Source organism: Macrotis lagotis, chromosome 1, assembly GCF_037893015.1.
Source record: "Macrotis lagotis isolate mMagLag1 chromosome 1, bilby.v1.9.chrom.fasta, whole genome shotgun sequence".
Taxonomy (NCBI): domain Eukaryota; kingdom Metazoa; phylum Chordata; class Mammalia; order Peramelemorphia; family Peramelidae; genus Macrotis; species Macrotis lagotis.
Window position 1 is genome coordinate 363477566 of NC_133658.1, and position 14492 is coordinate 363492057.

The window sequence follows — 14492 nt, forward strand, 5'->3', positions numbered from 1 at the left end:
CTGATCTTGTTACCTCTTAGACTCTTCTTCTCTTTAAGGATATGATTTCTCTCTCATCACACCCAATTTGGAACAAGGTACAACATGGAAACAAAGTAAAGACTGACAGAGTGCTTTCTGTGGGGGGGGGGGGAGCAATATTGGGGGAAAAATGTAAAACTCAAATAATATCTTTAATAAAAATAAATTAAAAAAATAAAAAACAGATATGACCAAACAAGAGATAGAGAACATTACAGGATATAAAATGAATACTTTTCATTACATCAAATTGAAAAGCTTTTGCACAAACAAAACCAGTATCGCAAAGATTAGAAGGAAAGCAGGAACTGGGAAAATCAAGTTTCTTTGAAAAAATGTTCATTTCTCAAATATGAGTCAATTTTATAAGAATGAATTATTCCTCAATTGATAAATGGTCAAAGAATATGAACAGGCAAGTTTTCAGAAGAAGATATCAAAGTTGTCTATACTCATATAGAAAACCTGCTCTAAATCACTACTGATTAGACAAATGCAAATTAAAATAACTTTGAAGTACTATACCTCACACCTATCAGATTGGTTAATATGACAGAAAAGGAAAATGACAAATGTTGGAGGAAGATGATGCACTGATGGCAGAGTTGTAAACAGCTCCAATCATTCTGGAGAGCAATTTGGGACTATGCTTAAAGTGCTATATAAAACTGTGCTTATCCTTTGCCCCAACAATATCACTAACACAAAGAAATCAAAGGAAAAAACATATATGTACATAAATATTTATAGCAGTTCTTTTGTAGTAGTAAAAAATTCAAAATTAAGAGGATGTTCATCAATTGGGGAATGACTGAACAAATATAATGTATGATTGTGATGGACTACCATTGCTCTATAAGAAAAAATGATCAGAATGCTTTCAGAAAAACCTAGTAAGACTTCAATGAATGGTAGTAAAGTGAAATGAGCAGAAACAGGATATTATATGATCAACTGTGAATGACTTAGCTATTTTCAACAAAACAATGATTTAAGACAATTCTGAAGAGCTCAGGAAAAAAAAAAGCTCTCTACCTCCAGAAAAAGAACTGGACACTTAATGCATATTAAATCACACTTTTTTTGGTCTGCTTTATTATTGTTTTTTTGTCTGTATTTTCTTTTCCAACAGGGATAAAAAAGCAAATTTTCTTGACTCCATACACATAATCTATATAAAATTGTTTGCCTTTAAGGAGAATTGGGAACTCAAAATTTTAAAAAATGAATTTTTTTGTTGACATGTGTTTTAGAAAAAAATTAAATGTAAACAGACACGTAGAAGGTTGACCTTGGTGAGGATAAGAGCACCTCTATCATTTTAGAGCAAAGGAAGAAAGCTGTTTTGAAATGAATAGAAGGCTCTATGAACAAATGATGGCTTCTTTTTTCTCTTAAAAGAGGTGTTAACTTGATAAAAGAAATTTAGTACAGATCAGGTAGTGGGATAAAGAGCCAATTATAGGCAAGAATAAAAGCAATACCATGAAGCAACAAGGACCCATTCTAACAACTTAAAAATAAACTAAAATGAATGGTAATGGTTACTATATGTTATCTTCAGATGATTCCCATCCTCTACACCCCTTTGTCTGGTCAATCTTAATAGAAAAAAAAGATTTCATTCTATACTCACTTCCTCATACTAGTGACTTCAATTTCCAACTCTATGCTAAAGAATTCCAATTCTTATCTTTCAATTTGTCCTCTAGGCTCTTATTTCCACCTATCAAGAAGATAACTTCAAGAGGAAATTGTACTGTCACTGCAAATTTAACATACTCTAAAATAATCATTTTCCCCGACCCCAAACAAGCCACACTTGCAATGTTTGCCTTTATCCAAAGAGGATGGTATCACTGTAAAATACAAAAGTGCAAGGGTATGGTCATGCATCCAAAGGAAAAAATACTCAAAAACCTTGGAAGATCAGAAGTGCGACTCTGTGAAAAGAAACCAAAATCAAACCCACAGAACATAAAGAGAGAATTAGCTATCCAGGGAAAAAAAAAAAAAAAAAAAACACTACTCCCACTCTTTCAAGCCATAAAATAATTTACTAAGATTAACATATCTCCTTACATGGAAACAAGAAGCAACTCAGCTGCATGACAATCAGAAAACTATCATTTATATGTGGGTCAATAGTACTAGGCTCAAGTTCATATATTAATATGCATGAATCTCTCAACACTCCAAAAACCTATACCTACAATAATACTTAGATAACTAAATGGCAGTAGTTACAACATGGGGCTGGAGATCAAGAAGTCAAGTCAGGCACTAGCCTGAGTTCTCCCCAAACTCCTCTGAACAACTTTAAATAATGGCTCACAACAAATTCTGGTACAGCAGAGCCTACAAAAGAATGGGGTGAAACAATTTTCCAGCCCAACACAATTTAAAAACTTGGCAGGAAAGATCTGTTGCACTGCTATAAGAGTGGAGCACATCCTAGCCTGCACCCCAGTAAATGAATCAGCGGCAGCAGTGGTGGTTTCCAGAACTTACAGTGTATAGAAAGTAAAGGGGCGGGGGAGGTAAGCTAACTTCTCAGAAGGACTCAGATGGAGACTACAGGAGTCCTTATGCTAGTATCAGAGCAGGATTCAGTTGCACCAATAATATTAATAGCAGCTCTTTCTATTGTGGTAAAAAATTGGAAATTGGGAGAATATCCATTAATTGGGGAATAGCTGGAAGGAAATGGAAGGGGTGGCTAGGTGGCACAGTGAATAGAGCACCGGCCCTGGAGTCAGGAGTACCTGGGTTCAAATCTGACATCAGACACTTAATAATTACCTAGCTGTGTGGCCCTGGGCAAGCCACTTAACCCCATTTGCCTTGCAAAAACCTAAAAAAATTAAAAAATTGGGGAATAGTTGAACAAACTATGGCATATAACTGTAATGTAATACTAATGTGTTATAAAAAATGAGTAGGATGCTCTCAGAAAAACCTGGAAACATTTATAGCAAATGATGTAGAATGAAATGAGCAGAACCAGAAGAACATCATGTACAGTAATATTACTATTATATGATCAACTGTGAATAATTGGGTTATTCTCAGTAATACAATGATCCAAGGCAATTTTGAAGGACTTATGACTAAAAATGCTATCTTTTCCAGAGAAAGAATTGATGGAGCATGAATGCAGATCAAAGTATACATCTTTTTTCTTTCTTTTTGTTTCTTTTGGGAATCTTTTTACATATAACTAAAATGGAAATATTTTATATGACTGTACTGTATGACCTATATCAAATTGTTTGTCTTCTCAATAGGGGGGTAGGGTGGAGGGCATGGAAAGAGGGAGAGAATTTGGAACTCAAAAATTTTCAAAAAACAAATGTTAAAGGGCAGCTAGAGTTGCCTGGAGTCAGGAAGACCCAAGTTCATATCCAGCCTCAGACTTAATAATTGCCTGGCTGTGTGATCTTCAGGAAGTCACTTAACCTCCTTGCCTTAAAAAAAAAAGTCAAAATTGTTTTTATGAAGAAATAAAGAAAAAATAAAATAGTAAATTAAAAAACAAAAAACTACAATTGGACTTGAACTTGTTATAATAAATACACACACACACACACACACACACACACACACACACACATATATCTCAATGAACAAGTCTGGCAGCTTTAGCCAATGCTACTCTGTAGATACTATTTTTCCAGTGTCTCAGTCCAGAAACTATGTAATATCTTGGACTTGGCTTTAATTCATTCCTTCTTCAATCACTCTACTTGGGGCACTGCTTTCATGTCAAATGACTCCCCTATACCACTCAAAAACTTCTACAATCTGGATCCACTGCACTTTTTTTCTGCAGCATTGGTCTGTTCAGGACCACCATAGTGATTTCCAATAACTTCCCCTAACTCAACCTTTCTAATTATATCAGAATGTCAAGTACTTTTTTTTCAGATGTGGAAATTACCTCAACCACTATAGACAACCCTCCTTTAAGCTTTAGAAGAAGCTCAGAGATGATAAATGCTTTGCCAATCATGTATCTTTCTGGCTCCAAGTTCAGCATTCTCCCCACAAGATCAAACTGCTTTTCACATTAACCAATTTAAATCTCTCACCTTTTTATAAGTAATACCAAATTGTTACATGTATATTAGCCTTTATTCCCTCACAAAAGGGTAAGTAAGCTTCCTAAGGGTATGAATCTCAACTTAAAAAGTTCTTTTGAAGGACCACAAGGCATAGTACAGTACTAAGCACATAATGGCTATTCGGAAAAAACATTAAGTGACAGTAATCTGCAATTTCCAATGGTATGATTAGAACAGCTAAACTAAATGACTACAATTAAAGAGAATATATCAGTATAAGACCAAAGATACTCATGTAAAAAAATGTGACACCAGGTCTGGTGATCTATCCACTGTGCCACCTAGTTGCATCCTCAACCTTAACTTAAAAAAAAAAAGTTATACTGAATCTTTTTGTTCAACCTTAACTTTTTTTTTAAAATGTTTCTGGGGGCAGCTGGGTGGTGCAGTGGATCAGGAGGCCCTGAGTTCAAATCCAGCCTCAGACAAATAATTACCTGGCTGTGTGACCTTAGGCAGGTCAAAAAACAACAAGGGGGCAGAAGGTCTGGTGATCTATCCACTGTGCCACCTAGTTGCATCCTCAACCTTAACTTAAAAAAAAAAAAGTTATACTGAATCTTTTTGTTCAACCTTAACTTTTTTTTAAAAATGTTTCTGGGGGCAGCTGGGTGGTGCAGTGGATGGAGCACTAGCCCTGGAGTCAGGAGGCCCTGAGTTCAAATCCAGCCTCAGACAAATAATTACCTGGCTGTGTGACCTTAGGCAGGTCAAAAAACAACAACAAGGGGGCAGCTAGGTGGCACAGTGGATAGAGCACTGGCCCTGGAGTCAGGAGTACCTGAGTTCAAATGCCACCTCAGACACTTAGTAATTACCTAAGCTGTGTGACCTTGGGCAAATCACTTAACCCCATTGCCTTGCAAAACAAAACAAAATAGTTTCTATTTTCTTTTTTGTTTTTATATCACAATCCTACTTACTGTATTGAACAATTTCTTCTAAAATACAAAGAAAAAAAATTAAGAAAAAACAACAGACAGCAGACACAATATTTGACAGGATTCAGGGGTCATCTAGTTCAACCCCTCATTTTCCCAATGAGGAACTAAGGCATTGGGTGGTTAATTGACTTAGACAAGATTCTAAGAGTCAGAAGCATGATTTAAACTCAGGTTCTTTGAATCCAGGGGCACTGTTCTTTCCACTGTATTTCCATTGTCTCTTTTTTATTATGTTTCATAATATGTTCTCTGAGGTCAAAATTGGTCATTACAATTAATCGGGGCCTTTCAATGTTTTTCTCATTGTATACTGCTCTCCTGGGTTCCATGAACTTCACCACTGCACTCTTGTCTTTTTTTTTTTAATTCTTTTCCTAGGCTTCATTCTCCTTGATTTTTCTGCAGTAGATAATGCTATTAACCAACATCTCCCCTCTTTCATCTCTTAACTTCCATGGAATTACTCTCTCCAGATTCTCCTTCAACCAGTCTAACCACTGAAGTTAGTTTACTTTTCCTCTCTTTCCACCACTCCCAAAGTAGTTATTCTCCAAGGCTTTGGACTCAAACCTATTTCTGTTTTACACTCTCTTCATAGTAATCTCATCCTCCAAAATGGGCTCATTTCTATGTAAATTAATGTGGGTTATTTTAGGTTTTTTTTTTGCAAGGCAAGCGGGGTTAAGTGGCTTGCCCAAGGCCACACAGCTAGGCAATTATTAAGTGTCTGAGACCGGATCTGAACCTAGGTACTCTTGACTCCAGGGCCGGTGCTTTATCCACTAAGCCACCTAGCCGCCCCTATGTAAATTAATGTTAAATCTAAATATCCAGTTTCTTTCTCCTTAAAGCTCTGGTCTCTCATGTCCAACCTCTTGTTGGAAATCTCTAACTGGATGTCCCAAAGGCACCTGAAATTCATCACTCTAAACTGAAATCATTATTATTATTTCCTTCTCCAACCAATAACTTCTCAATTTCTATAAAAGTACCACCATTCTTCCTGTTCCTGTTCTTCCTGTTCCTTAATCATCTGACTTTCTCATTTCCTTAAACTCATATCTAATCAGGCGACAAATCCTAATAATTCTACTTCTATCATATCTTCCATCTGACCCCTTTCCCTTCTCAAATCACACTGTCACCAAACTAATTTAGCCAGCCAACATCTCTTATGTAGATAGTAGTCTAACTATCACCAGACTTTCCTCTCTCCAATTCAAAGATACCAAAACACCATTAACAAAACTTTCTAATTCATCAATTAATATAATTTCCTTGCTTAAATATCTTCAGTGATTGTCTACTGCTTCTAAGATAAAATAAAGACTCCTTTGTGGGAAACTTAAGATCCCCCACAATCTTGTGCCAAAATACTTTTCCATTCTTATTTTAGACTATTGCCCTTTGATGTCTCTTCAGTTTAGCTAAACTGAACTATTAGGTATTCCTCAATTTTAATCCCTTTTCCATTCCTGGAATGAACTTCCTTCAAAACTATGCTTGATGAAATCCTTTTGTTTCTTCAAAATCCTACACTGATGCTATCTTCTCAATGAAATCACCCTTAAATGACCCTAGTTTGAAACTCCCTTCCTCACATTTAAAATATTTTTATATTATATTCATTTATGCATGTATAATTCCTTGTATTATAAATTAACTATAGGGGCAGCTAGGTGGCACAGTGGATATAGCACTAGACCTGAAGTCAGGAGGACCTGAGTTCAAATCTGGATTCAGACACTTAATAATTACCTAGATGTGTGACCTTGGGCAAGTCACTTAACCCCATTGCCTTACTAAAACAAAAAAAATTAACTATAAACTCTGACAGGAAAAATTTCTAATTATTCAATTTATTTATTATTTTAATATATGCCCATCATGAAGTATAGTGCCTTGGAAAAATATTTTTAAAATATCTGTTGAATTAAGACTGTGGAATAGTCTTTACCAAGTGAGAGAAAGGGAAAAAAAGCATTATTAAAAAATCCACTTTTGATACTTCATAAGACTATTAAAGAAAAAAAAAAGTCCAAGAGTATCCAGTCAATGTACCTCTATGTTCCAGTTGTGTTGTTCCAGGGTATGACGACATTGATCCATAGACTCGATACCAGTCAAATCCTAAAAGGCAAAGTAAAAAAATCAAGTTACTAAATTTAAAAAAAAGATGAGTATTTAGTCACCTAGGGATGATTAGAAAAATATCAAACTATAAATATCAAACATTTATATAGTGCTTTAAAAATCAAAGCAATTCACATTTACATAGTGCTTTAAAAATCACATCCCTGTGAGGTACATTGTACAAAAAAGGTGATCAGTTCTAATAAAGCTAGTCACTATTTTCAATACTTCAAAGATCTATTTCAGTATATGAGTACTTCACACTCCACATTCACTAGTTTCAACTTCCTTCGAGCTTTAGTTGATAGTCTTTATGAGTTTATAAGATCATAGACTTAGATAATAAAGTCATCCAGTTCAATCCTTTTACTTTACAGATAAGGAAATTGAGGTCCAGAGTCATGATGTGATTTACCCAAGATAGCACCAGTAGAAGGGGAAAAAAAAAATCACAAGATAATCAATCCTTCTTTATATTTAGATTAACTTTAAGTCAAGTAAGCAAAGCCCAAAGTCAGATCTACTCTCAATATTTTAAAGTCTAGTAGGATGCTCCCAGAGTTCAAGTTCCAACAGTACATACTCTTCAATAACCCAGTTACCTCAGAGTCACAATGAGGGCCTGGAGAAGACCTTCACTTTCAGTGGAGGAAATAAGGTGCTAAAGGAGTAGAGGAAAAATTAAGTTCAAATTCATAATTCACACATCCTGCTCTTTAATAAAACTGGAAAATAAGTCTGCAAATTTTCTAAGGTTTTATAGATATCCTTCAGCCTTCTTCAGAAAATCCTTTTTGTTCATTAAGAAAGTTGGTTTCCTTGTCTGTAACAAAATGATTCCATATCTATAAATTCAAGGAGTTAGAACAGCATCAAAGATCCCTTCCAACTCTTAACTGTTGACCTTTCAAAAATAATAGTTACACTATATATTTGTATAGCACTTTATAGTTAACTAGGGCATTCAGATTCATTATCTCAGTTGATCCTTGGCAAAACCCTGAGAGGTAATTAGTATAGGTTTATTATATTCATTTAACAGATGGGACAACTGAGGTTCACAAAAGGGAAGTTACTTAAGATCACTTAGTGATCCCTTATTTTACATATGAAGAAATTAAGGCCCAGAGATGCTAAGTGACAAAGTGGAAAGGACCCCTAGATTTGGAGTCTGATTCTGATTCTGATTTACAGATTCTGCTATTTTACCAGCTGATTTAATCCTAGACAAATTACTTAAAACTCCTTTGAATTTTAGTGGCTTCACCTATTAAATGAGAGTAAATGATACTTAGAATACATATTATACAGATTTGTTAGAAAATGTCTATAAAGGTAAAACACTAAGGAAGTGTAAGCTATTGCTGTTGTTGTTATGTGATTTGCCCAAAATCACAATGATAATGAGAAGCAGAGTCAGGACTTAAAAACCAGGTCTTCTGGACTCCAACATTACTTTGTAATACAGTTTAGCAAATACAAATAGATTTACCATAGTACACAGCCACTCTATTGCTCAGAATACCTTTTAATAGTCATGAAAAGGGCAATGAACAAATATGCTGAAAATGCTCAGGATAAGCCATTATAAAAATATTTGCAGCTTGAATTTCAAAAAAGGGGGGAGGGCATTTTTATCTAATATCTGTACTGATAACCATATTCAAAGCAAGCGGTCTCTAAATTTAAGCAAAAGGCTAGGCAAATAAAAACTACCCAGGAAAAGAAATGTTCTGCCACTATAGTTGGTAGCTTTTCCTTACTTACCATACTTTTCCCAGAAACAAGAGCTAAACACATCCATCCTTAGCAACACATCCCTCCTTAGCATTTATAGAATATTTATTTTAATATTTTTGTAGATATTGAGCTTCTTTGTTTTTATTTTTTATTTTTTTTAGATTTTTCAAGGCAATGGGGTTAAGTGGCTTGCCCAAGGCCATATTAAGTGTCTGAGGTCGGATTTGAACCCAGGTACTCCTGATTCCAAGGCCGGTGCTCTATTCACTGTGCCACCTAGTCACTATAGAATATTTATTAACTAGACATATGCTTCTATCATTTTCATTTATCTCTTCAAAAATATCAGTGATCTCTCCATGCGAACTGAGTAAATTTGAGTAAATAAATTTCATACCTTAGCATTTAAGACCCTAGACAATCTGGAAAAATCTTACCTTTTCCTCCTTAATTCAAAATTACCCTTCATTACTTCCTGGTTCCCCCATACATACTGTCCTATTTCCTTGCCTTTGCTCAAATTATACTGTTCCTCATAACTAACATGTCTTCAAACCTTTTCCTAATGAATTTAAATTCATCCTAGCTAGCTCAAATGCTACCTCCTACAAAAAGTTTTCTCTGCTGACACAGTAGTAATGACTTTCTACCCTAGGAAAAATGTTTGCACCTAAATCCTTTTATCATCAAAGAGTAATCTGTGTTCGTATATTATTCCCACAAGGAGAGATCCATGAAGGCAAGGACCTCTGTCATCAAAATATCTATCCTTAGCTACCTATACTCTAAGAAGAGAAGCAGCAGACAAACAACTCTACTTAAGATAATGGCTTTAAATACTTTCCCAAAAGTCTTTTTAAGAATCATAAATAAGGAAAATTAACAGAGCTAATATTCTACAGGTAACAATTCTACAGTAAATTATCCATTTAGTCTCCCCACATCCCTATATATTTTTAGCCAATCCATATTCAATAACATCTTAACTGAATGACAAAACAAAGGGCAAAGTCAAAAAGCAAACAATTTTGTTACCAACTGGCAGCTCTGATAAGTAATCCACATCTAAAGATCTGACAGCAGATTATTCAATTTAGTATAAAATTTGTTTTGTTCTGAGGTGTTAAGATTTTTATTTAAGGGGAAGGAAATGAGAAGGGAGGAAAGAAGTAAATTTCATTTAAAAAAAAAGACAAAAATAGGGTCAAAGTTGCTGGGTTTCTTATATCTTAATACACCTTATTAGAATGTTATTGGGATGTTGGTCTTTTGTCATTCTAGAAGTGCTACAAAGTTCAATGGCTGGTCTTGGCAAATATATTCCCTCTCTTCTCTTATTTCTCCAAAGGGAAGTGAGATTTTTCAAAAAGGACCTTACCAGCAAACTCAGGAGAACAAGGTTTAAATTAAAAAAAAAAAAAAAAAAAAGACCCACAAAATTGATCTAACCAAAATTGGACAGTTGTTTTCTAAGCTAACTTTTGGCTGTCCCTTCCATATGATCAACTATCATGCTATATCTTAGAAGACAGAGTCATGCTTCTTTTTAATCTTAACATAAGTATCTTGATTTACATTTTCGACATTAAAATTCTCTCCTGAGATCACTGCTTAAGTTCAAGTTAATGAATTCTAATATAGAAATATTCACCTGAAAATTCACTGAAAGTTTATAGAGCATGATAGTACTTTGATATTTCATATTTCAATAATGTGATTTCCTTTTTATGATAAGAGGATATAAATACAAAGAATTAAACAATGCTCGCTCTCATTCTAATGGGGATCTCCCCATTAGACACAGTAAAAATGCCTCTCAAAAATATAGAACTAATACAAACACATTGGAAAGAAGGGCACTATCAGTTTCAGGGAACAGGAAAAGGATTCATCTAGAAAGAAGATGGTGCTTCAGCTATATCTTGAAGATACAAACTATGAGCTGGAAGAATGGATTAGAATTCCAATAATGAGAAACAACTTAATCCAAAGGACAAGGGAGATGAAATGGGGTGACTGAGGAATAGGGAAAAGGCTAGTGACTGGATCTCCAAGTATGGAAGACTTAGCAATGTCCACTGAGATTAGAAGGAAGGTCAGACCCTAACAGCAACATTGGGATGATGATCAACCTTAATGGATTTGCTCATTCTAACAGTGCAACAATCAGGTACAATTTTGGGGTTATCTGCAATGGAGAATACCAACTATACCCAGAAAAAGAAATGTGGAGTTTGAACAAAGACCAAAGATTTTTACCTTCAATTTTTTTTAAAAAAGTCATTATCTTATCATGTAATTTTGCTGTCTCTTATACGTTATTTTTTTTTCCCTTAAGGACATGATCTCTCTCATCGTATTCAACTTAGATCAATATATACAGTGGAAACAATGCAAAGACTAACAGACGGCCTGCTGTGGGGGTGGGGGAAGGGAAGAAAGATTAGGAGGAAAATTGTAAAATTCAAAATAAATATATTTTACAAAACAAGAAGGTAGGTCGGGAACAGGTTGTATAAAGCTTTAAAAATTAAACAGGAGTTTGCCTTTCATCCTAGAAGCAAAAGAAAGTCATCAGAGATAGTAAAATAATGGCATCACCAAGCAACTCTGAACATAAGGAAATTACTTTGGTAGCATTATGTGGGATACTCCAGAAAGGTGAGACACTCCAATGGAGAACAATTAAGAAGTTATTTATAGAGGGGGCAGAGCCAAGATGGCAACAAGAAAGGATCTAGTCTTAGGCTACCTCTGATAAAACTTATAAACTAAGGACTCTAACTAAACTTTCAAGAGACAGAACCCACAGAGGGACCCAGTGAGGCAGTTCTCCTACTCAAGGTAACCTGGAAAAGAGCAGAAAGGCTCTGCTCCCCGGGGTTGGAGGGGCGCTTCAGCCTCCCGGAGGTAGCCACAGGACTCTGGGAGCCACAGGTCACAGCAGCAGGGGAGTTCTCCTGAGCTACACCCCGGGGAACACCAGGCACAAATTGGGGGAACAGCAGGGGACCTCTGCCAAAGGGACCACGTGGAGCCCCACCCTCAGGGCACACAGCAAGCAGCATGGTCTTTCACAGCCCAGATCCATAAACATTAGCAGGCAGAGCCTGTAAGCAGGAGTCCCCAGGGCATGAGCCCATTGAGCTGATGGAGGGGAGGGAAGAGAGACTGCCTAGCTTTGTCCTCTGCCCCTGGAACAGAACTCTGGGGCTCTGACCACATTCAGAATCTGATTGCAGTCTAGGCCCCCCCCCCACCTCAGTCCCAAGGCAGAGGGGGGCGCATATGCTGGTTTACAGACCAGGAGGGAGGATAGAGCCTCACACACTGAGACCCTTGTGACAGTGTGCCAAAAGCTCAGGAAGCACCCCAAAACCAGGCCCATGATGGGAAAATGAGCAAGCAGAGAAATAAGAGGAATACCATTGAGAAATATTTTGCAAATGAGCCCAAGAAGGATCAAAATACTCAGTCTGAAGATGAGGAAGCACAAGCTCCTGCATCTAACGACTCCAATAAAAACAGAAATTGGATTCAGGCTATGACAGAACTCAAAAAAGACTTTGAAAATCAAATGAGGGAGTTAGAAGAAAAACTGGGAAAAGAAATGAGAAAGATGCAGGGAAGACATGAAAATTAAGTCAGCAGCCTAGTCAAGTCAAGGAAATCCAAAAAAATGCTTAAGAAAATAGCACACTAAAAACCACCTTAGATCAAATGGATAAAACAGTTCAAAAAGTTATTGAGGAGAAGAATGCTTTAAAAAGCAAAATTGGCCAAATGGAAAGAGAGATAAGAAAACTCTCTGAGGAGAACAAATCCTTCAGACAAAGAATAGAACTCAGGGAGATTGATGAATTTACCAGAAATCAGGAATCAATACTTCAAAACCAAAAAAATGAAAAATTAGAAGAAAATGTGAAATATCTCATTGAAAAAACAACTGATATGGAAAACAGACTTAGGAAAGATAATTTGAAAATTATTGAAATACCTGAAAGTCATGAACAGGAAAAGAGCCTTGACATCATTTTCAAAGAATTACTACAGGAAAATTGCCCTGATATTCTAGAAGCAGAGGGCAAAATAGAAATGGAGAGAATCCACCCATATCCCGAAGAAAGAGATCCCAAAAAGCCAACGCCTTGGAATATTATAGCCAAGTTCCAGAACTCCCAAGTCAAAGAGAAAATATTACAAGCAGCCAGAAGGACACAGTTCAAATATCGTGGAGCTGCAATCAGGATCACACAAGGACTTAGTAGCAACTACATTGGAAGCTTGTAGGGCTTGGAATATAATATACCGGAAGGCAAAAGAGCTTAGAATGCAGCCAAGAATGAACTACCCAGCAAGGTTGAATGTCCTCTTCCAGGGAAAAAGATGGACTTTCAATGAACCAGGGGAATTTCAAATGTTCCTTTTGGAATGGCCAGAGCTGAACAGAAGGTTTGATCTTCAGATACAGGACTCAGGTGAAGCATAGAGAGTGGAGGAGAAGGGGAAAATATGAGAGACTTAATGATGATGAACTGCATGTATTCCTGCATAGAAAAATGACACTGATAATACTCATATGAACTTTCTCAGTTAATAGAGCAGGTAGAAGAATCTTTTATAGTTGAAGCACAGGAGAAAGCTGAATTCGAAGATAAAATATGGTGTAAAAATGGAGTCAATAGAAAAAAAGGGAAATGTAATGGGAGAAAGAAAAAGGAGAGGGGGAATAGGCCAAGATATTTCATATAATAAGATTTTTTCTTTATTACAATGAGCTATTGCAATGATATGGAAGGGGAGAAGACAAGGGGGAATGAGGGAACCTTTGCTCTAATCAGAGGTGGCTAGGAGAGGAAACAGCATATATACTCAATGGGGTATGGGCATCTGGAATAAGAAGGAGAGGGGGGACGGGGGAAGGGGGGTGATGTGAGTGATGGAGGAGAGGATGGACCATGGGGAGAGAGTGGTCAGATATAACACATTTTCTTTTTTACTTCTTGCAAGGGGCTGGGATTGGAAGGCCTGTCCAGGACAGGCCAGGTGGGTGCTGGGCCTAAGGGGTGGTATGGGGGCTTGGGGCCTCTTGGCCCCAGGGCCAGGGATCTGTCTGCTGTGCCACTCAGCTACCCTACAGCAGAGTCAGAGTGAAAGGAGAGAGAAAACATAGTACATGGTAGTGGAGAAATACGAAAGGAGGGAGTTACGATCAGCAATGGCAATGGTGGAAAAATATGGAAGTAACTTTTGAGATGGACTTACCATAAAGAATGTGATCCACCCGTAACAGAGTTGTTGGTGTTGGAACAAAGACTGAAGCACATTTTTTATTATTATTATTTGGGGGAGGGTGCAGGGCAAATGGGGCTTGTTGGCCTGCCTGGGGCTGCATAGCAGGGTGATCATTGGGTGTCTGAGGCTGGATTTGGACCCGGGTGTTCCGGGCTCAAGGGTCAATGCTCTGTCCACCACCCAGCCACCTCTACTATTATTACTATTTTATTTTATTTTGGGTCTTTTTTTTCCC

At 36.7% G+C, this 14492-nt stretch overlaps 1 protein-coding gene across 3 annotated transcripts in view; it reads right to left on the reverse strand.

Annotated features, from left to right (window-relative positions):
- FAF2 (Fas associated factor family member 2) overlaps positions 1–14492 on the reverse strand; it is a 104491-nt gene that overhangs the window by 68343 nt on the left and 21656 nt on the right. For all 3 annotated transcript variants that reach the window (XM_074212329.1, XM_074212327.1, XM_074212328.1), the window contains exon 2: positions 7151–7219. In XM_074212329.1, coding sequence (XP_074068430.1) covers positions 7151–7198 — 48 coding nt within the window. In that variant the 5' untranslated portion in view covers positions 7199–7219. The remainder of the gene's footprint in view (positions 1–7150; positions 7220–14492) is intronic.